Source organism: Mesitornis unicolor, unplaced genomic scaffold, assembly GCF_000695765.1.
Source record: "Mesitornis unicolor isolate BGI_N332 unplaced genomic scaffold, ASM69576v1 scaffold17794, whole genome shotgun sequence".
NCBI lineage: Eukaryota > Metazoa > Chordata > Aves > Mesitornithiformes > Mesitornithidae > Mesitornis > Mesitornis unicolor.
In genome coordinates, this window is record NW_010182278.1 from 1 (window position 1) to 22,720 (window position 22,720).

General features: G+C 42.9%; 1 protein-coding gene across 1 annotated transcript; it reads left to right on the forward strand.

Annotated features, from left to right (window-relative positions):
- Window positions 1-16,125: 16,125 nt before the first annotated feature.
- Window positions 16,126-20,302, forward strand: PPP1R8 (protein phosphatase 1, regulatory subunit 8). The gene is made up of 4 exons (XM_010183719.1): window positions 16,126-16,194; window positions 17,292-17,436; window positions 18,637-18,701; window positions 19,747-20,302. The coding sequence occupies exons 1-4, from the start codon at window positions 16,129-16,131 to the stop codon at window positions 20,098-20,100; spliced, it is 630 nt and encodes a 209-aa protein (XP_010182021.1). The 5' UTR covers window positions 16,126-16,128; the 3' UTR covers window positions 20,101-20,302.
- Window positions 20,303-22,720: the final 2,418 nt, after the last annotated feature.

The window sequence follows — 22,720 nt, forward strand, 5'->3', positions numbered from 1 at the left end:
CAGAATATGCGATGTAGTACAAATTAAATTTTCTGCTCGAGTTATGTATTCGGTACAGGAAATCTGTCAACTTGAAGGTAGCCCGGATTTTCTTATTGTATTGAGTCAGAGAATAGTGATGTGGTAGAGAAGCAGTATCAGGACCATGAATTTGGCTGGTTTTAGAAACATAGAAAAATCTGCGTTGGAGGGAATCTCTGGGAATTATCTGGTGTAACCTTCTGTTGAAAGCAGGGCCTAAGATTAGGTTTCCTGGGGTCCAGTTTCATGTGTTCTGAATTTTTTGATATGTTACTACATAGATCTTTGCGGTACCATTTTCTTGGGTGCCAGAGCGTTAATTATTGAGGGGATGTGTGCAGTTATATTTTAAATACTGAGCCGCATAGCAAATGACACATTACAGCTGAAAAGTCAAGCACTTGCCTGTTTGTCTGAGGCAGCTATGTATGTGCACGCATGGCTGCAGTCTTTAATTGCACAGTCATCTGGTTTTTACCTCAGGTCCCCTACCTCTGCCTTGACGATAGCTCAGTAAATGGACGCTTAGTGAAGATGCTTTTTAACTTTGACCTGTTTTATAACTGTCTGCTTTAGCCAGTAAAAACGTTTAATTTTCTCATGGGAAAGAATTGCCCATGTATTTCAGTATTGTGCTGAACATATAAAATAAGAGACATCTATGTGAGACAAGATGGTGCTCCATAAAATGATGACACAGTAGAGTAGGTAAAACCAAAAACTAATTGCTGTTAGTGCTTTCCGTTCAATTTGAAATGCCATATCTTTAATTTTTTTTCCTTAGTGTTTTTATAAAACAGTGTTCACAACTTGCATTATATTCAGTGGTAAATTTGAATGACTTCTGCCTCTGAAAGCTGTAGATTGAACAGCTGGAGAAGTACAACTTGTGAAATGCTTCATTTCAGTGGCTTGCATGTTCCTGAAGAAGAATTCCTAAATAAATACCATCTGGAGGGGAGGACTGTAACAGCTCCGACTGCAAGAGCCTCTTTAGCTACAAACTGCCTGGCTTCCGCTACGAACAGGGTCTCGCAGGCAGCCTTCACTGTGCTGGTGCTGACCTGATTTGGTCTTGGAGCGCAATCTGTTGGACTGAATGATGGAGAAATGAGGGGGAAGGGGCGCTGGAGAGATGCTCCAAGCCAGGGTTTTCATTCCCGGAGTAAGGGGTCACGTTTGGGTACCAGGACAGGACCTGATTTATTCTGACGTTTCTAAGATTTTTGGTAATTTGCTTTTTGCAGCCTGAATGTCCTTTTACTATAATTTTCTAAAATACTTCTCAGGTGAAACAGAGCTCATATATGGACTCTCCTCTTATGCGTTCTAAGGAAGCTTTTTCTTTTCCCTTGCACGTTGTTGTATTTTAGAGACCCAGTTTGGGAAAGCTGTGTGTTTGTACCAGTGCAGTGAAAGAGGTACCTGCTACAGTTTGATCTTAGTGAAATGGTCACACATAGATGTGGCAGTTAATGTTGGTGAGAGATTTGGGTTTGTGTGGAAAAACTTAATGTTTTTCCTTAATGCTGCTTTTGAAACAGGTAAGCTGTTGTTTCAGAAATGAATTAAAAACAAAATCCCCAACCCCCCTGTAGCAGGAAGCCAACGTGGATCGCTTCCAGCTTACGTTCTGCTAACAGGGAGCTGAGATGAGAACTCTGAGGTGGTTATGGCCTTATCCATGGGAGGGAGAAGCTCTCCTGCCAGGTGGATTTATTTACTTCTGGTTTATTTTCCTAGTCTGCAAAAGAAGTATGTATTTCATGGTAAAGCTTTGTGTGACTTCCGTTGGCATCTGCTGAGTTACAGATTCTAGCAAAGCAGGGAGCACGTGGTTATGATATTGAATAAGTGATGGACCTTTCACAGGTAGGATTCTCCCGAGTGACAATGGGTCACAATAGCAGACTTGAACCAATAGTGGTGTTATTTGAAGGTCTGACTTCTGGAAAGTCTCAACGTAAATGTATCCTGCGAGATCCTTGATGTCTTACACAAGCACTGAGAAGTCTTCTGCACAGGTACAGGGTAGAGCCTCGCAGGGAGAGCTTTGGGAAACCAGAACCATGGAGTTGCAGAGTCTTCATGGTCAGTAGCAGCTTCTATAATGGATTCTCTTCAATCTCATCAACCTCTATTAAAATCAAAATCACAGTCTTTACCTATCTATTTATTTTTCTGCCTCTAAGTAGAGCTGTTTTGGGGACTGCAAACACCAATCATATGAGAAATATATCTCAAATATAATCAACAGAAACAGTTTTTTTCCTTGTCTTTAAATTGTTGCACATGCTTTTGAGGTTTTCCTCCATCGTTTTATCTGTTCTTTCCTAATATGGATAGTGTTTTAGTTCCCAGTTTCAAGAAAAGACTTCTCTGCTGAAATGCAAGGTTCTAATAGGTTTTAAGTTCTGGCTTTGACTTAGTTTTCATGCCGTTATAGGTTACTTCTTCGTAGTCCTTAAAATACAGAATCGTTAAGGTTGGAAGAGACCTCTTAAGATCATTAATTCTTTCTTTTCTTGTGTTTCCAACAGTTAACCTGGCTCAAGACAGATGAAAGATAGTGAATGCTGTCTTAGTAGTGCTTGCTTATGCCAATACTTGTTTGTGTGCTGCAGTTCCTCCATAGGTGTTAGCAAAGAAATGAGCTATGCATTTTGAATTGCAGTAAAGTTAGAATAAAGATTTTGCACATACTTTCTATGGATTAAAATTTAGCCGTATCATGAGATTAGAAAATGTCTTTAGATAACAATTACATGTACTGGGTTTATTGTGACTTTTGCGTGCCTTCTGAGGTGGTTTTAATGAGTAAAAGTTATTTTCATGAGGTACAAATGATCCAGGGGGTAGTTTTCAGGTGACCATCAGATGCTTACTGGATACTGCCCATCTCTCCTTCTGTCCTTGTTTAACCTGCACTTGGGATTGTGAATCTTTCCTTACTCCACCATTAGTTGGGATGTTGAGCTTGTTCTGGAGTGTACATAAATTTGAAATCATATGTTTTAAAGGCAGCAATCATCCTCTTTGGTTTCTCTGAGCCCAGAACAAGCTGTTCCTAGCAATGATTGTACATAAATTTCTGGGGAAGGTGAGCTCTCGGGTTCTGGAAATTCCCTTTTGTCCTTGAAGTTGGCCGTGAAGGTGCGTACAGTGGTCACAGAGGCCAAGATTTTTAGGAAGTGGCTAAATTTAGGCTTCTGAGTCCACATTTAGAAACGTAAATGATTGACCTAATTTTCAACTGACACAGTAGAATTAAAGTTGTCCTGTCTATGTCCTTAATAGCCACAACTTAAAATTTTTCTTTAGAGTTGGTGGGACTGACTTGAGGTGAGGCTGCTGAGTTTCCACTGCACATGGGTGTTACATCTCAGTCTGTGTCAGTGTTGAATCTGAGCCTCGTCCAAGAGATCCTGCCAACTCATTTGTAAAACTTTGGTTCTGTTATTTGGTACATCTGGCGTCACATCTCAGTGTTCATGGCTTCGACCCCTCCTGAAATGCATTATTTTTGTTATTCAATGTGCTCCTTTCGGGGTTAAGCTCAGCTTGGGCTTTTCTTCCTCTCGACTCTGTCCCTGCTTTTTCTCATGATGCTACAGTTCTGCAGTGGAGGGTTTGCCATCAGTGGCAGAAAAAACCTATATGGATTCCTGAAATAATTTATACAGAATCATCCCGATGAAGAGCACCAGGTGAAGAAACTGGAGAAACACGATTTTCTGTTTCTAATACTGGAGAAAGAATTTTTGCTTGTAGGCATTTAAATCTTTTAAAAACATACACTAGAGTTTATTTTTGTTCAGTGGCATCTCTCTCAAATATTTCATTGCTAATCATTCTAACTGGTTGGTGTCTTCTCTAAAGCCAGGAAATCCATACCTGTAGCTGCTGTAGGAAATCATGACCTTGCCTGTGTCCAGTTGTTAGACTGCCGTGCGTGAACTCATTGCTCAGGACAGGGAAGTGCATCTACAGTGCCAGAGGCTGGTTTTGTCAGATGAACACAAAGAAAACGATAATTTTGGAAAGCAACAGAGGGGCTCATGCAAGAACTGTGGTTGTGTAAGGAACTGACTTTGAGAAGGCAGCAGCCATTGAATAGAGTCTGGGGGCTGACCTTTTCAGTGCTGGGTTTTGGTTTTTTATTAATGACCTTGACAAAAGTGACCTCAGGACTCATTAGTGATATAAGCATGGTCAACATAGAGGCCGGAGTATTATCCTGTCCTTTTGATATAATTTGAAGACCTGAACAGTAATAACAAGGTAAAATGCAGAAGTGGAAGATGGAAAATAGGGTCTAGAACAAGAACAACTTCTTAAAGCCAGAAACTCGCTATTCAGAAGTAAAAGGACACAATTTCATACTCAGAAATGAAAGGACATGTACATAAGCTAATCACAGAATGACCATCAATCCCTAGTAACATATAACTGTTCAAAAAGAAATACAATGACTATTGCTCTACCTAATGTGTAATAATATACATGTGCTATGCAGATGCAGTGGGAAAACTCATTGATAGGAAAACAGTGACCTTACTTTTGAGACAGAACAGTTGTAGTTGGCTAGTAAAATAAAAACAACACTAGCTTCCAATGGCTAAAGAGGGATAGTGTTGGGAAATTTTTTCACAGCTGAAGGGAAAGAACTACAAAAATAGGATGCAAATGAAAGGATTTGATAAAAACTGTAGGATGGAGATCAAAGTGTCAGTGTTCTTTGGAAATTCCGAGGCTTTGGAGCATCTTCCTGGTAGGTGTAAAGGTTACAGCAAGATGAGCTGCAGCAGCAGCGGCTGCACTTGCTGGTTCTGATGGTCCTGTCTTCCTCTGATTTCTACAGGGAAATTACACTTCTGACATACCTGTTCTCATCCTGAAAATTAGGAATAATCTTATCTAATAATAATTGCATTGTTGCTTGCTACTTTATATTGATTTTCCTATTTAATTCAGTGCCATTTGAATTCATTTGTTGATGTCTTAAAACCTGTAGTTCTCTCTAATAGAATATTTATGGCCCTGCTCTCAGGAATTAAATTTTGTGTACAATTTCCAAATTTCACTGTATTCCATAGAGGCTTTGTTCCTGAGTAAGTAACCAAGGGAACCAGAGTGAACCAGTAAAATCTCGTTCTGTGTGGAGCTGTGCATTGTAATAAGGAAACATAGGGAGTGCCAAGGTGAAGTTAGGCAAATGCTTTAATACAAATGGAATGCTTTGTTCAGTTGAAGCAGCCACATTTCTCATCAGAAATCTTCCAAAATACTAAAATACTCCATAAACACAGTGCAGTTTTTTGTGTTCAGGAAAGATCCTTAATCATCAAGTTTGAACCACAGGCTTTTTAAACTGTATTTCTTACAACTGGAATTTTGGCAAGAATTGTTTTAACCCTTCTAAGAGTAGGAACCTCATAAATGCCTTACATCAACCTGCCTTTTTTAAAGGTCAAATGCCCTAACCATCTTATTTCCTCCAGATGTGAGAAGGTTGGATCAGAATTACTGGTCAGCTCTTTGTCCTGCCCTCCTCTTCCCCATGGGAATAAACTGTTCTGCATGAGCTAAAAGAATTACCCAAAAGCCTTCACTTTGTCATACCTCCTTGTATCGTCAAAGTTAAGTCACCTAAACAAATTCCAGTTTCTGTGGTGTCTGCTGTGCTTTGAGAAGGGCACAGACTCATTTCTGTCACAGATGCACAAGATCAACAACAACTTTGTGTTCAGCCAACATCTTGGTAAGAGAGGGATTTTTCTTTTCTCTGATTTCTTTCTGTAGAAAAGAGCATTGGAACAGCCATGGTAACTGAAACCAGCAGCCTGTGTGGTTTCCTGTCATACTGTGGTAGTGACCAATAACTTGTGCGTAAGCCGTAAGCGTTCATCCTCTTATGTGCACTGTAGGCTTCTGGCCATCAGAAGCAAAAGGATTTTGTGAGCTGAAGGCTCTGTCTGGGCAGTCACATTTAACAACGCCAGACCTAATTTACTAATTTTTCTGTTAGGTTTCAGTTTGATTCCACAGCACTGAGTGACGGTGCTTTCAATGAATTATGCAGATGTTGGAAAAGGCACTTCCTGTGGTTTCAAATCCAGGGCAGAAATAATGAATATGCCAGTTTTGTAGTGGTCACTAAGAGGACAAAGGGAATGGATGTGTCCCTGCTTATTCCAAGCCTCTGAAGAGATGTACTCCATTTTTTTTCCCCTTGTACGAAGCCATTCGTACTGGTGATCATCCTTGAGCCTTGACAAGAGAACCAGAGCTAATATAGCATTCGAGGTTGGACGGGGCTTGGAGCAGCCTGGGCTGGTGGAGGTGTCGCTGCCCATGGAGGATTGGACTGGGGGGGCTGTGAGGGCCCTTCCAATCCAAACTATTCTGTGATTCTGTGACCTCTCGTCATTCTCCATCTCATCCTTCAGAACTGTGCAAGAAGCTGAGTTTAGTCGGAGAGGAGTTTTTCATGTGTGTGTGTAATATTGGAAATAAGACGGGGGGGGGGAATCTGCCCTCCTCTAACAGTGCAGTGCCAGCTTTCTAAGAAACCACCTTCTTTTTTGCAAGAGATTTCCTTTCAGTGTTTTACTTTCTTGAAGCATGGGATGATAGGGCAGAAAGGTGAGGGGTAATTGATGCTTCCAAATACAGCTGTTACTTCTGATCTTCGGTGACTCTGGAACAAATTAGTTTTCAATATAGAACTGGAATATCTTTCTACTTCTTTTATTAAAAAACACTTTAAGTATCTACCTTAAGCTGTGGTATTGATTTAGTTTTTTCCAGAGGAACAGACTAAATAATTCTGTACCAGAAATTATTTCTGTGAGTTTGTTTTCATGATATTATAATGGAGTACATACAGCCTTGCTGTGGTCAGTGCTTTGCAGACATAGGTAGATGGGGGACAAGCCCATCTGTCTACAAACCATGCCAGTGAATGGATACATTTTTCTAGCACCTTAATTCCTACCTGAAGGCACTATCTTGTGCTGTTCCTGGGCTTTTTTCTGGGCTCAAACTAAAGTTGAAAGTAAAAGCAAAGTAAAGCAACAGTGAGGGTGAAACTAAAAGTAGAGGGGATAGTGAAAAAAGATTATATATGGAAAAGATGAGCATCAGTCGGGATTCAGTTTACAGAAGAGGAGAGTGGTTGTGCTGGAGCACTTAGGAGCTTTCCTGCCACCTAACGGGTACACAGAGGGTGTTATTAAAATGTTTTTAGGACAGACTGACCATTGAGTATCCAGGAAGAGATCACTGGAAAGAAAAGCAGAGGCCAGATTGAGCAAATAAGATTTGCTTCTAGAGTTAATTTGTTCAAAGGTTTACTTACATATTCAGAAGAAAACAGAAGTGTGGGGAAGCAGCTTTTGTCTGGTGCAAGTAAGGCTTTGTGAAAATTATCAGAAGTTGTGTAAAAGAGTAACTGGAACTGGGCAATTTCAGTGGAATGGGGAAAAACAAGTTTACCAGTGCTCAGGGGCAGAAAGAGGAAACACTGAGAAGTGGAGGTGAATCTGTGAATGAAAGCTGTATTTCAGTGGAAAATGAGAGCTGAGGTATGAGATATGAGGGGAGCACAGGAAGAGGCAGCGATGCTGAGTGTGCCCTGGCTGCACGATCCTCAGCAGCACCAGAGGAGCCGGTCCCTGGCTGCATGGAGCCACCGGAAGAGTCAATCACCAGAGGGACTGTGTGGCTTTGGGAGCATTTTCATGTGCTGGTCTTTACCCCATACCACCATAATCCCATTTCTAGGAGGCAGTCACCATTTTAGCGGATTGCCCTGGAGCTTTGCATCCTCTGGTTTTGCTGCTGCTGTTTGTTAATCTGAAAGAATAAGAATTAATATTGGCCATATCCATCTTATTTGTTAGGATGGTGCTATCCACTGTCTTGGAGAAGGGTAAGAAAACTTGTGAAGGTCCCAGCAGGCCGGTGAGAGATCTGTGCAGCCCAGTATAGTGGATTTGGAGCAAGAACAGAGTACTTGTGCAATACTGGAGAGAGAAGTGAAGTAGAAGTAAGAGGCCTGTGTTCTCGTATGAAGTTATCTAGGAGACCACATGTGCAGTAACTAGATGACCTGAAGACACAGAAGAAACCTTTCAATTGTAAGGCACGTCCCAGGAATGTGAACATCTGTAGTTAACCCCTTCAAACAACTTCAGTTACCAGTGCCCTTTCTTTCTCCCCCAGCCGTGCTGGGAAGGTCTCTGCTCGTTGTTGCTGTTTTCTTGGCTGACTGCACTGTGATTGAAGCAGTAAACAGGAATGGGATCATCTTTGCAGTTACTCCTCAGAAGGGCAGCGGTGGAGCTGAGAACTGGGTCACTGCCATTGCCTGGAAAGTTGGCCCAGCCATAGATAAGCAGCAGCACTGTTATCAGTGAAGAAGTCTTTGAGATGCAGATTTTGAGAGATCTGAGCATTAAAAGATCTGTCAACAGCTAAAGATCTTGTGTAGTGAAGGGGAGCATGTTGTTACCACAGCGGTGTCCTGGTTTTGAGCACTGTAAATACAAAATCTATTTTTGATGCTGCTCATCCTCGTGGGCTCCCCCACATATTGGTGGTGTTTTGAGTCCTGCGTGCCTCTGTGCTCCCTTTGCCCAACAGGGAATAACACTGACTGGTGAATCTGCCTCACGGGAGGTAAAGCTGAGGGGGCTGAGGTGCTCTCTGAGAATTTGGTGGAGGAGGATTGCGTGGTCATAGGGCATGGGTCCCTCTGCCATCTGATGCTGGTACCTGCTTCGGTAGGAAAGTCCGATTACAGAGCGGGTGTGGAGGAACCCTGGCTACTGGGCAGCGTTTTTACAATATTCCAGGTGTGTGTGCAGCCCCTTTCAGGGTTGGTTTTTGCCATTGCCAGCTCTAGAGGGGGACAATGGGAGAAGTCTCCATTTCACTCAGGAGCTCTGGGTAGAGATCTGTGGGTTTGAAGGTAACGTGACAAAACACAGCCCTCGCGCAGGCCTTTAAGCGCGCAGTCCCAGCCTGTCCCCGTCTGTGGTTTTTAGCCTGTTCCTGGCCTCACAGCGTGTTCTCTTAGGAGCTGCTCTGTTCATTTTGTAAATCAGCTGGTTTTCACCTGGAAAAGTAAAGCTTGAAATGCCTCATATCCTGTTAGCTCAACTCTTACTGTAAAAAAACGCCATGTTTCCATGTGTTGTCAGAAGAAATCTGCAGGGAGGAAAAGCAAATTATTGGATTTTCATATTTTCCCCAAAATGCTTTTGCTTACGTTTGTGCAGGTTTGATCTGTAGCTCTAATAGGGTATTAGCTCTAATCTTAATAAACTTTTTATTAAATATTTTGTTACTCTATCTTCCTTTCTTTATTTTTTCAGGGCAGGGAAACCACCACCTGGCTTACATCTCGATGTAGTCAAAGGAGACAAACTCATTGAGGTATGAAAATAAGTTTTGTGTGTATCTGTATGTATTTTGTATGTATCATATACACAGGCACCAGCAGTAGAGCATTTCCCAGCATCTTCCATACTTACCCATAAGTATTTCCTTTCTCTCTCATCTTCATTATTTTTAATTCAGTTTGTTTTAATCTGAAGCTTCTGAATGAAGGGAATTTTCCCTTGTCTGTGCTCTAGGGCTGTCTCATACCATGCAGTGTTTCCAACAGTTATCTGTTGATAAGATTTGAAGGGATGTTAAACTGCGGTGCTCAGGTAGCAAACAGCAACGCATCCTGGATTTGTGGATTCCTGAACATTAAAACTGGCCTAGAGAGAGACAAAAGGAAGTGTTTGTAAGGGAATACTTACAATACACAATACTTTGCAGAGCCTTATTTCTTCCAAGCTTAATTTTGGACCAAAGTTGATGTTTTGTTCCCTAGAAGATATCTATATAGGAGTTGTTAGACTGCAGCCAAAAGGCGCTTTGTCTCAGGAACTTCAGGAGCAGAAACTTGAATTACACGGGGAAAGAAATCTCAAATACAAAAGAGTAAGAGTAAAATCTCTTCACTCTGTCCTGCTTGTTTGAGATAGCCAGTGAATGTATCATAGAATCATAGCATACCAGGTTGGAAGGGACCACAAGGATCATCTGGTCCAACCTCTTAAGGTAACAGTATAGTTTAAGTGAGAAGTCTGCACCCTGCCAAGCTCTTAAAACTGACCAATGTAGAAGAATTTACCACTTCCCCTGGAAGATGATTCCAATGTCTGACTGATCTTATGGTACAAAAATTTCTTCTGGAGTTCAATGTAGTTTAGCTGTGGAGACTCCTAACTTACAATGGACTGAAACAGAGAAATGTTTCTGGGTAGCAAAAGTTTGCAAATTGAGCCAACTTTTCTGAACAGAAACTTGAAAAGTTAAGAACTCGGTGTTAGATCAAGGAAGATTTAGGTAGCTTAAAATTTTGGCTGATTTTTAATGTATGCTACCACAGAAGCATCAGCAGCATTAAGTGTTCCTTCTGGTATCTAGCGAGAAAGATTTACTGTTTAGAATTTAATCACGTTACCAGAATATGCTTTGCATAGGAGAGCAGGTAAGGAAGTGACAAATGGGTATCTCACAAATAAACGTGTGTTTTTCCCAAGCCAGAAAGCAGCAAAATGAGGCTTTTCTTTCTAGTCCGTTACTGTTGGTTTTACAGACTGTTCTGAGCGCCTGCTTTTACTCTGGATTTAAAGACAAAGAAAACTGGGACAGCCAGTCTCGACTGAAAAGAGATCATCGCTCAGCCTTAATTGGAAAGGAATTGGATACTACCACACGTTTACTGCCTCTGCAGAATAGCTCCCTTCACTGGCTCTTTCCAGGCACCAGAGCTTTCAAACCACTTGCGTTGCATTTGCCTTGAGACCGTGGACCACGTATTCTGCTTCTCCTGGTGCTGTTACGTGTTCAGGATCATTTCCAGAGATCCAGAAGCTGCTCTGCCCTCTCACTGCCATCCCATCAGTGTCTGGGCTGGGGATTGTACTTGGCACTTGCTTTGCCAGTATTTCTTTCAGGCCAGGCACTAGATTCAGTGAGCAAAGCAGTGACTGTGGGTTTTTTGGTATGTAGCAGGTGGCCAAACATAACGCAGCCTTCCCACCTGGGAGACTTCTATGAGCTGAGTTTTTTCTGGTCATGTTTCTTTTGGATTTTTGAGTATGAAGAGAGAACTGTAGGATGTCAGAGTTTCTATGGAGCCCTCAGGTGCTCAGCAAATGTCTATCATGGAAATCCTGCTCAGGACTGAAAAACAAACAAAAACAACAAAAAGGCAGCAAAATGCCATATGGAAGCTGAGGATACACTGTTGGGTTTGGCAATGGATGAGCACATTTGGTGTTTGTAAGTTGACAGTCGGGAACATCGTCCTGGTTGTGTCAGACGCTGAAGCTGTGCTGCACAAAGCTTCTGAACCCACAGGAGGCCCAAGTTGTCTTTGTAAACCTGAGGTCTGTCCGCAGTGGGACACTGGGTGGTGCAGACATCCCGATTCCCTCTTCCTGCCATCGCCTCTTGGTAACCTCAAAGAGGTTCTTTCTGCTGTCATGCAAAGCTCTGTTACAGCTATTGCCAATCCACTCAAGTCCTCAGTAGAGGACATCATCACGCAGGGGTCGCAGATGGCTCTGGAATTTGTTTTACCTGCTGTCTGCTGTTGGCTGTCAGCGCTGCTGAGGTCGGTGCATGCAGCGTGGCTGCTGTTCAGTGTGCAGGGTGTGCTGCATGCACAGGTTCCTGCCCGTGCAGCACAGAGCTCTGCCTTGCTGTGATACCGCTGCGTGCTGAGGTGAGGATCAGAGGATGGGCTCAGTGGGGAAGTTGTTGCAGTCTTTTCCATGCAACATCTGTGGCTGCTCTGTGGCCTTGCACACTGCATACGGGTGATGGCTTCAGCCCTCTCAACTGAGAGTTACGTGGGACAGCGCACTGTGTGTGTGTGTGTGAGCTGTGCAGCAAATTAACAGCTTTTGAGTGTGAGCCATCCGTTTCCCTGTTTGGTACGTGTCAAATAGTTTTTCATTTTTATGTCTTATGCAATAACCAAGAAAGAACGGTCTTAAATCTTGCGGCTTACTGAGCACTTGATACTAACCAAGCCATCCGTATCCCAGGCCTTGTGCAGAGGCCTGAGGTACCTTGTGATTGCTGGGTCTGAAAAGTGCAACATTAAAACAAGCCATGAAGTGTTTAAGCTCAGTGTATAAAGAAGAACACTGGGTTATAGCTCAGAGGCACAGAAGCATTATCTTGAAGTTAAGGCAGTACAATTATTTTCTCTGTTGACTTGTAATCATGAATTTGTTTGTGTCTTTGCAAAATCTCTTGAAATGCTGTCAGGTCACAGTGGTATTGTTTTGTGTAACAGGTGAAATGAAAACTTACAGGACACTTCTTTTGGTTTCAGTTGTAGACAAGAATAAAAAAATGTTGGACCAACTTTTATCGTACTTGAAATCACAACAGCTGCGGAGCTGAGCACTGAAACGAGTAATGAATCAGCTACGGAAGAGCCACTTGTTTGTATCATAGCTGTGTTTACATAGGATTTTTTTTCAAAAGCACATGGCTAAAAGGAAAAATTAGTGCTGGTCTTTCTTACAAAGTGGAATCATAAAGTGCATCAAAGTGCAAAGGTATTGAATTTGAAAAGATTCAGAGTGCTGAACTGAATGAGTAAGGTCCATAATACTGGACAGAAATCTGTTGTTATGAAGTTGAATCCCCAGAAAACCTGACCAGGATTTCTCAAAAGATGGATTGTAACCGTGCCGTGGTATTCACCTTAATAGCTGGGTGAAACAACTGGAATATTAAGGGTAAATTTCAGTGAGACGAGTGGAATGAAAGGTGTTGATGAAGGCTTGCAGGGAGAAGCATAATGGCATGAAGAACGTGCAGCGAGGAGACTGGTCTGTGTGCAGGTGGAATTGAAAAAGGGAAATAATATTCAACCAGAAAGGACTGGTTGGAGGAAAGGAGGAAACCACAAACCAGTGCAGGCTCCTTATCAGTGTCTTGTACTTTGAGGGGAGCATCTGGGTAAACCAGCATTTGTGAAATGTATTCCTTGAGTTAGCTGGGAGTAAGACATTAGCAAATAGTACCTAAGGGTACTATTAAGGGACCAATTAATCATAAAGTCTTCACAATGTGTACTAGTATGGAGTTGAGTTGTTCAATTAATTATTCTAGTGACCTAAAGGAGAGAATAAACATGCAGAAACAAATTAAACACTTCTTACTGAATGCCAGGTTATGAGAACTTGCAGCGTGGGGGCTGACAAATATTCAGCAGAACAATGAGAAACCCAACCTAGAAAATGCAGCACGCATCAGGGGGGGCGAAATCTGAACACAAATCAGTGGGAAGGTAACATTTTAGCAGCAGTGCTAAAAACCTTGAAGTTCATCATTGGTGGGCAGGTAAAATGGATGTAACTTTGCAAGGTGATTTGGAACAGAAAATGAGATCTGTGTGATTTTTATTTTTTTTTTGCTTGCAGACAAGGCAGAGGAATATAAATACAGTGTCTTATTCCAAATTGTCTCCTTATTTTCTGCCTATGACTTGGTAGTGCCACAGAATAAGAAACTATCCTAGAGCTCCTTGTGTTAGTCCTGACAGCTCAAAACCGCACCCAAACCACCTACCTCAAACCAGTCCAATACACGAGACCTTTCCAGCTGAGCACATGGTTTGTACAGCGGAAAAGCTGAGCAGCAAAGAGCTGATGGCCCAGAACGCTGCTACAGGGATGGGGGTCCTTCCACATCACCCAGTCCTGGTGCAGGGAATCCATTGAACCACCCAGGACACGCGTCTGACTGCAGGCAAATGGGTTCAGTCACTAAAACAGCAGCAGAGAACACTGCAAAAAGTGCTTTGGAACCTGAAAACTCCGCTCAGATGCGTGGCAGTGCAACCAAGAGGATCGTGTAGCTGTGAATGGAAGGAGGGAGAGAGGAGAAATCCTCCTCCTCTAGCAAAGTGCTAATTCAGCTCAGACCATCTTGGGAATGCAACGCTTTCCTGAACTAAGATCTGGAGTTTTTTCTGGTGGAAAACGAATCATCAGCATTCCTTGATCATGCTATTGAAACATTGTGTGGGTTTTGGTAAATATTTCAGAAAGTAGGAGGAGCCATCTGTTAACAAATCTGTGATGCACCAACAGCCTTTGACTTGCGCAAATGGAAGCAAGAAGACGCAGGTTAGATTGAGATCTCGGGATATGGGGAGGAAGAAGGCGATGCAAGAAGTCCCTTCCAGCAACACTGTTATTAGAAATATGCTGTGTATGCTGTAGGGCTGTGTCAGTGTGCTCCTTGGCTCATCAGAGATGGTTTCTGTAACTGGTATTGCGGTATTACAGTATGTAAGATCTTGTTTGAAAAAGAGATTAGAATTAGGATGAAAAGATGAAAAGCCTAAAATGAATGGCTTGCTTGAATAGATCAGTATGGATTCATATTGCAGTACATGAATACAGTATAGCTTTACATCTGTATTATGAAGGTCTGAAATCTCTTGTATAGAGAAATCTCTTGCATATCTCTTTTCTATACAGAAATATATTTTTGATGACTGGAGATCATTTAGCACAGATTCCTGGCTTAGGCAAGGCCCAAAGTGATGCACCTCGAGGAATGTGTAAAAGTCATTGGCAATGAGAGTGAATCTCTGTATGAAACCATGTCATACTGTAAAGAATTATTGTCCTTTCCAGGCTGTCTTGTATCAGCTGTTAATGAAGGGAATAACTGGGGCTCTTCCATATTCAGCTGCTCTGATTTTACAGAGAGAGGACTTGAGTTTTTGTATTGAACACTGTTGAGACAAAACTGAAATACAGATTCGATGTTGATGCTTTGTTTTGCATTTGTTCTGCTGATTCATGTGTTTGAATTTTTTCAGGAAGATCCAAAAGATCATAGGAGTCTAATATGCTTCTCTGTTTGATATTCTACCTCAGAAACTCATCATTGATGAGAAGAAATACTATCTCTTCGGGAGAAATCCTGATCTGTGCGATTTTACCATTGACCACCAGTCTTGCTCTCGGGTCCATGCTGCCTTGGTCTATCACAAACATCTCAAGAGAGTTTTTCTCATAGATCTAAACAGCAGTAAGTAGTGTGACATTTAACCAGGTAGAAGTACAGTATTTCAGTGCTTAAACATTTCTGAATCTGAGGTACTTTTTCCTGTTGTTGTTTGCACTGTGTGGAGAGATGACTACAATCTGAATTAGCGTCCTAGGGAAAGCAAGGGTTAGGAGCAAAGGAGCGTTTGTTCCAGTCAGCTTTCATCTGCCTCACTTGGTGTGTAAGACAACATTTCTAGATTCTTAATAGGTTATGGGAGAGAAGGAAAGTAACTTGGCCTTACCTTCACGATCTTAATGAAGCTTTACCTTCTGAGGGTGGTTTCCTAAGATCTAAAACCTGATATACTGGTTTTTTTCCACTGAGGAACTGATTCCAGACATGGTACATTGGAACCTACAAGAATCCAGAAAGGAAATGGTGTTTGTCATTTATTTCCATGACTTTTTGAAGAATTCTAATGCGTGTTATCTTAGCTTGTGAGATGGTAGGGAGAATGTACACAACCAATGTTTTCAGCAGTGACTTGTGTCTTGGAGCAACTATGTACAGTGTCTAAACTTCTCAAGACTTGAATTCAAACACTGTGAGCCCAAGCTGATGACTAACCAGAGTATTTTGCCTTTTGGTGTTCTCAGCACATGGCACGTTCTTGGGTCATATCCGCTTGGAAGCTCACAAACCCCAACAGATACCCATTGACTCCACAGTTTCATTTGGCGCTTCCACGCGGGCATACACTCTGCGGGAGAAGCCTCAGACGCTGCCGTCAGCGGTTAAAGGAGATGAGAAAATGGGCGGTGAAGATGAAGAGCTCAAGGGCTTGCTGGGCCTGCCAGAGGAGGAGACAGAGCTTGACGTGAGTATGATGGCGTGTTGTACCCAGGTGGCATTTCCAGCCAAACGGAGAGCGTTCTCCACTTGTTTGCTTAGCTTCAGGTCCTTAATATCTCAGCCTGTCTTCTGCTGGCAGATACGAAAGGAGATGAGAAAATGGGCGGTGAAGATGAAGAGCTCAAGGGCTTGCTGGGCCTGCCAGAGGAGGAGACAGAGCTTGACGTGAGTATGATGGCGTGTTGTACCCAGGTGGCATTTCCAGCCAAACGGAGAGCGTTCTCCACTTGTTTGCTTAGCTTCAGGTCCTTAATATCTCAGCCTGTCTTCTGCTGGCAGATACGCACAAACTGTCTTGTTCTGCCATGATAAGGCTGTGGTCACGCTGCTTGGCAGGCTCGGTGACCTGCTGTTCCAATGGGCTTCTCACAAAGGCTTCCCAAGGGTGTGCTCTTCAAATAACATAACCCCCGGTCAGGGGTGATTCCCCATGCTGTTCCTCACTGCCAGGTAACAGTGAACACTGCCCTGTTTCTACAGTTCGCACAAACTGTCTTGTTCTGCCATGATAAGGCTGTGGTCACGCTGCTTGGCAGGCTCGGTGACCTGCTGTTCCAATGGGCTTCTCACAAAGGCTTCCCAAGGGTGTGCTCTTCAAATAACATAACCCCCGGTCAGGGGTGATTCCCCATGCTGTTCCTCACTGCCAGGTAACAGTGAACACTGCCCTGTTTCTACAGTTACCAAGTGAAATAACCCCCAGTCAGGGGTGATTCCCTATGCTGTTCCTCACTGCCAGATAACAGTGAACACTGCCCTGTTTCTACAGTTACCAAGTGAAGGGGGAGAAAGCAGCATGTGTGGCACTCACAGGGTTGCTGATGTTGGCAGGGACCTCTCAGGACCATCTGGTTCAGTTCCCTGCACACGCAGGGTCGGCCAGAGCAGCTTGCCCAGGACCTTGCTCAGTCAAGCCCTGAATATCTCTGCAGACTTCACAACCTCTCTTGGGCAGCTGGTGCAGCACAGGAGCACTCTTTGTTCCTAGAGGTCTAAAGTTGAAGCTAAACAGTGTGCTGTGATCTTTTGATATGCACAGTACATGAATATCTCAGACTTCATGACCCAGGCTGCCCAGAGAGGTTGTGGAGTCTCCTTCTCTGGAGACATTCAAAACCCACCCAGATGCGTTCCTGTGTGACCCAGTCTAGGTGATCCTGCTGTGGCAGGGACTGGACTGGATGAGCTTTCAAGGTCCCTTCCTATTCCTAAGATTCATACACTAGTTCCTTAAACCACTTCATCTCCAAATTTGTCCTTAGAACCTGACAGAGTTTAATACAGCCCACAACAAAAGAATTTCCACGCTAACCATCGAGGAAGGGAACTTGGATATTCAGAGACCAAAGAGGAAAAGGAAGAACTCCAGAGTGACGTTCAGTGATGATGATGAAATCATCAATCCAGGTAAGCAGGTTGCTTTAATCTTGAGTGGATGCCTTTAAGGCCTTCATTCCAGTAGTCTTATAGGGATTCCTTATGGCTGCATATGGATAAGGAAACCAGAAATTTGACACTCAATGTTTGGGATCTTCTACTTCAGAGAAGCTGCCACACATCTCACTTAAGTCTTTGACCTCTCTCTGTTTCGTCTCTTCTACCTGTAAAATACCAGCATGATTTGTGCAGGACAGGGTTAACACAGCCAGCCTTACTCTTCAGCATTCTGCCAGATGTTGGAAAGACCTCATGGGTCCAAAAAGAGGAAAGTGTATTAAATTTTTTGTCTTCTTTAGAGTCTAAACGGGTACTGAACTTGTTTTTCATTTCTCCCTTAATGCTTCCCCTAATATTCCCCTGGTGAATATTTGTCTCAAGCTACTTGTCTGCATATGAGAAACAAGTCATTCAAAACAATGCTTCTGAAGATGTATCAAATTCATACTATCACTATCATAATAATATATGATATATATGTCACTATAATATCACTATTCATAATATCAAATTCATAATTAGTCACTTTAATTCCTAATTAGTCCTTTTGCTCTCTTAGCTGTTTGATATTAATGGCACTGCTTAATGATATTTTATATGGATAATATTCCTGTTAATAAGAGTAGCCTATTAATGAGTGTGCATTGTAAAATATAGTCTGGAGCTAGTTTCATTTGGCAGTGTATACCATCCCGAATAACCATTTTGATTTATAAGATTATGCAATTTAGTGCTCAGAACATCATAACGAGAACAGCAGTCACTCACATTACAAAAAAGGTCATTTTTTCAGACTTTCAGAAACTCTACGTTGAATTTTTATGACTCCCTGCAAGGTCCCCAGTGGGCTCCTGGCATCGCTGTGGTGCCTTTGAGCATGTGCAGTGCCGTCTCAGCAGCAGCGTTCAGCCCAGCACTCTCATCTGTCTGAGCAGTGCAAACCGGGCACCATTCCCCATTTTCAGTTTGAGTGGAAGCCTTTCTTACCCGAGGATCTGATGAGCCCATCTGGAGACAGAGAGAGGTGTCCCCTCAGCTCCTTACTTTAGCTGGGCATGCTTAGAGGAGAGCAGGTCCATTTCCAGTTCTTCACATTGGTTCCTTGACCTGATGAATGTTCTGTCTTTCCCTGTTTTCTCACTGCAAACTTCCTTGCTTTTCCCTTTGCAGAGGATGTGGACCCTTCTGTCGGGCGTTTCAGGAACATGGTACAGACAGCAGTAGTCCCTGTTAAGGTACAGAGTAACTCCCAACTTTCATTATGTATTTTATATATATATTTTTCATTATTTTATATATTGTATATGTAAATACATTACATTGATGAACTCACTTTATGACTTGCACCTTAGAAACGTAATGTTCTAAAGTGGAAAGTGTTTTACTGGTAAGCAGAAGTCATGTTCATGTATCACAACTGTAATTTTTTAGCAGATTTGACCATTTCCCTTCAAATGCAGCTCTAGCTCCTTTCTTTAATAACACGTGGGATCAATGGCAATATTTTTCTCCAAAAAAGAAACATTTCACAGAAATTCAGTAGGGTAGTTCTAGCCATCAGTTAAAATGGTGGGAAGTGTGGAAAATAACAAGTAGAAATAACCGGTGGTGTGTTTAAATACTGTAAGTGCTAAAGGTTTCATGAGGTTGTCTACCAGAACCAGCAGGGTCTAGACTCTGTTCCAAGATGAGCGTGTTGTCAGTGCTGTGTTTAATTTGAAAATGCTGGGAGCAGAGAAGATTCACAGAACTTCAGGGTAGCTTAGCACCAGTGTGATAGCAATTGCACTTGTTGCTGGTGTACACTAAATGTGCACGGAAAAGGATAATTCCACATAACCGCCAGACTGCAGGAGGAGATTCAAATGAGCAAGAGCTGGACAAAATCACCCACATGATGTAGAAGGTGCAGTTTCTTCTTGGAGGGGAAGGAGGGTCTGTGTCACTGACTGAAGACCCACTTGGTCGTGTGTTCAGGACAAGCTCAGGACTGGCGAGCGTATACAGGAGGTAGAGAGAAGCTCAGACTTGATCTCAGTTAAACTGAATTTCAACTTCTGTCGTGTCTTCCTGCACTGTGCACGTTTCAGAGTTTATTATTAAGTGGTTTTCAAGGAAACCCAGAAGAAATTCTGGGACAAAGGCTGGGACATAGTCTGTAACCACTTTACATGTGGCTGGTCTGGGTGCCTTTTTGGTGAAAATTAGATTGGCACCCAGTTTAAATAGCTTACTTCCTTCATGTAGTTTGAATAATTCTTTAAATACTTCAATCTACAGAAAAAACGGCTGGACAGTCCAGGCTCACTGACCACAGATGATTCTGCATCACGGCGGATGCAGAACTTTTCCTACAGTGGAGGATTATACGGTGGTTTGCCTCCAACTCACAATGAAGCGGGCTCCCAGTCGCATGGCGTCCACGGCACAGCGCTCATCGGGGGGCTGCCGATGCCCTACCCCAATCTCGCCCCAGATGTGGACTTGACTCCTGTTGTGCCCTCGACAGTGAACATGAACCCAGCTCCAAACCCTGCGGTCTTTAATCCCGAGGCTGTGAATGAACCCAAGAAGAAGAAATACGCAAAGGAGGCTTGGCCGGGCAAGAAGCCGACCCCTTCCCTGCTGATCTGAGTGGGGCTGTGCTGAGGCAGGGTGGGAGTCACGAACTCCAGAAACTGTTAATGTGCAGTATCGTCTTTTTAAAATTTCAGTGTCCTAACCAGATGTAATACCAAGATTGGAGAAGTGAAATATCCTTTAAAGATCTGTCTTCAAACGTTTTTATATGTCTGTTTAAAAGAAAAAAAAAATACAGCTCCCATCTCCTTTTGAACCAAAATATTTGGCGGCCTTTTCTTAGCCATTACTGTCCCCAGAGGTCTTTACTCTGAATTTTGATCCGTAAGCTGAAGGGGCAGAATGATACAATTAATTATCATTTATGGCAGGACCCTGCAAATTAATATATTTAGGTGTTGTGCTTACTATGAGCAATGTTGTCCCTGCTGGACTTGCTCAAGGCAGGTCAGTTGTATCATAAGTAAAGGTTTGTGGGGCCAAGCCTTTCAGAAATCCCACTGGTATGAGTTGTAAAATGTGCAGAACATAGGTCAGCTTTTATTTTTTACATTTTCAAAACCCCACCAATGTGGGGCATTATTTTTTTTATTTTATTTTTTTTTTAGTTCAGCTACAGCTTGTTTTAATTTCTACCTAAAACACTACAGCATCCCAGTAGCTGATGAGAGCGTGGAGGTGAGATGGACAAGAACAGGTTTGCTTCTTAGCTGTGCTCCAGGGTTGTACATGGATGCAGGGTGGATGGATCAAGGGTGCACTTACGGATGGATCTGAGCTTGTGTTGGTGCCGATGGCAGCAGCTGTACAGACAATAAACACCAAAGTAGTGGTGACTTCCTCACCTGTGGTTACTCAAGGTGGAGTTAACACAGAGAACAGTTTCTTTTAAACTTGGTGGACCTTTGAACTTAAATCGTTTCATTTTTATTTGCAAATTGAACTTAGGAGCTTAGAGTGCATGTGAGATGCAGCAAGGCGCACACAAAAATGAGCAGCCATCAGTAGTGTCAGAGAGCTTGTGTGTTTAACAACTAAAATCACAATCTGCACACTATTTTGGCTGCTAGTCACAGTGAGTGAGAACTGGGTGCTGCTTAAAGGTAGAATGACTTTTCAGTAGAGAATCTGCCTCACCTTGAAAAAAGCAGTGCACAAGTTGATTTCATAATACTGCATTTTTGGACTACTTCATCACTTTTTCCAACTGAATAAAATGAGAAGCTTGAATTGGGTTGTTGCTCTAGCCCTTCAAATCCTTGGGTTTAGGTTTCAAAATCTGTTACAAAATCTCTACAGCTGTTCAGACACAGTGTCTGTGCTTTATGCAAGGTAAGGCCAGAGCTCTGTTACTCTGGATTTTTTCACTTTCTATAATGCAGGTTCGCTGTGTAGTCACATTCCTTTGTTTGGGGGATTTCTCCAGGAAATGTGCGTTAAAATGACGTAGCGTTCCCAGCTGTAGCTGTGTGCAGTACTGCAGCTGCCCGAGCAGCGGTGTGGCCATCTGACGGTCGCTGGAGTGGTGGTGTGTGCACCTGCCCTGTTTTGGACTGATGCTCCAAAATCACTGATTTCTGCATCTGCAGAGCGATTGCTTCTATCGTGATACTGAGGTAAAACTGAGCTCGGAGCTGCCCCGTGCACAAGAGCGATGACTTTAGAGCCCAGTTTGTTCCCCTCCCCACACCATCACGTCTTGTCAGACTACGGATGAACACGGTACCTTCTCCACATGCAGCTGTACCACGCTGTGTTTAGTTGCTGTTGATTCAGTCCTCGGTTGTTCTGCTTCCAAACACTTCACATGGACTCTAAATCTTTCTCCCTTTTTTTTTAGTTTTGCTTCTTTCTGGTACATAGAATTTTCTTTTTCCAGCCAGTCTGCTTTATGAAGGCAACTCTTTAGGGTAAGACTAGTTAGGGCAAGTAAAAGTTGAACAGGTTTTCATCCTTTTTTTTTTAATGTTTTTTTGGGGGGTTGGTTTCTTGTTTATTTGCAAGTGGCTCTCTGCAAGATTTTTCTTGAAAAGGGAAGCTTTTACTGCTCATTGGGTTTTAAAGCTCTTTTCCTCCCTGGGTTTGAAGAAGCTCTCATTATTTTAGAGCTTAGGGGCCATAGCTGGCCAGGACAGGAGGGGACATTGTAACATCTAGGGGCTTTGTACAGAAGTTTGTACACTTGTGTAATATGTAATAGGCCTTTTCACACTTTCTGTTGAGCTTTTTACCTGTAACCTTTACTATGTTGTAAATTAAATGCAGATTTTGCCAGTTCGGAGAGTGTAGTGTGTTCGTTCCCAGCCGACCCTTCTGTAGCTGAGGTTGGGCACTGTTCTGTGGCTCGTTGAAGGGTTTGTGCCATGGCAGAGTGCGGCCGTGGCTGCAGGTCCTGTTCATGCTGGTGGGCTCAGGCTGCAGCAGTTCAGCTGCTGAGGTCTCTGCTCGTGCCCTGCGCTGCTGCCTTGTGCTGTCTTGTCGCACTCTTGCACACAAGAGGAACATGAACAGTGGGTTTTTAAACAGCAGTCGCCTTTGTTTTCTTAGTGAAGTTTTATCTGGTTCCGGCATAATCCTCTCTCTGCAAAAGTAATACTTCCGAGCCTGACTTTGCGCTTCTCATGGCCCAGCGCGCTCTCCACTACCCACGGAGTAGCCTTGGCCATGCAGAAAA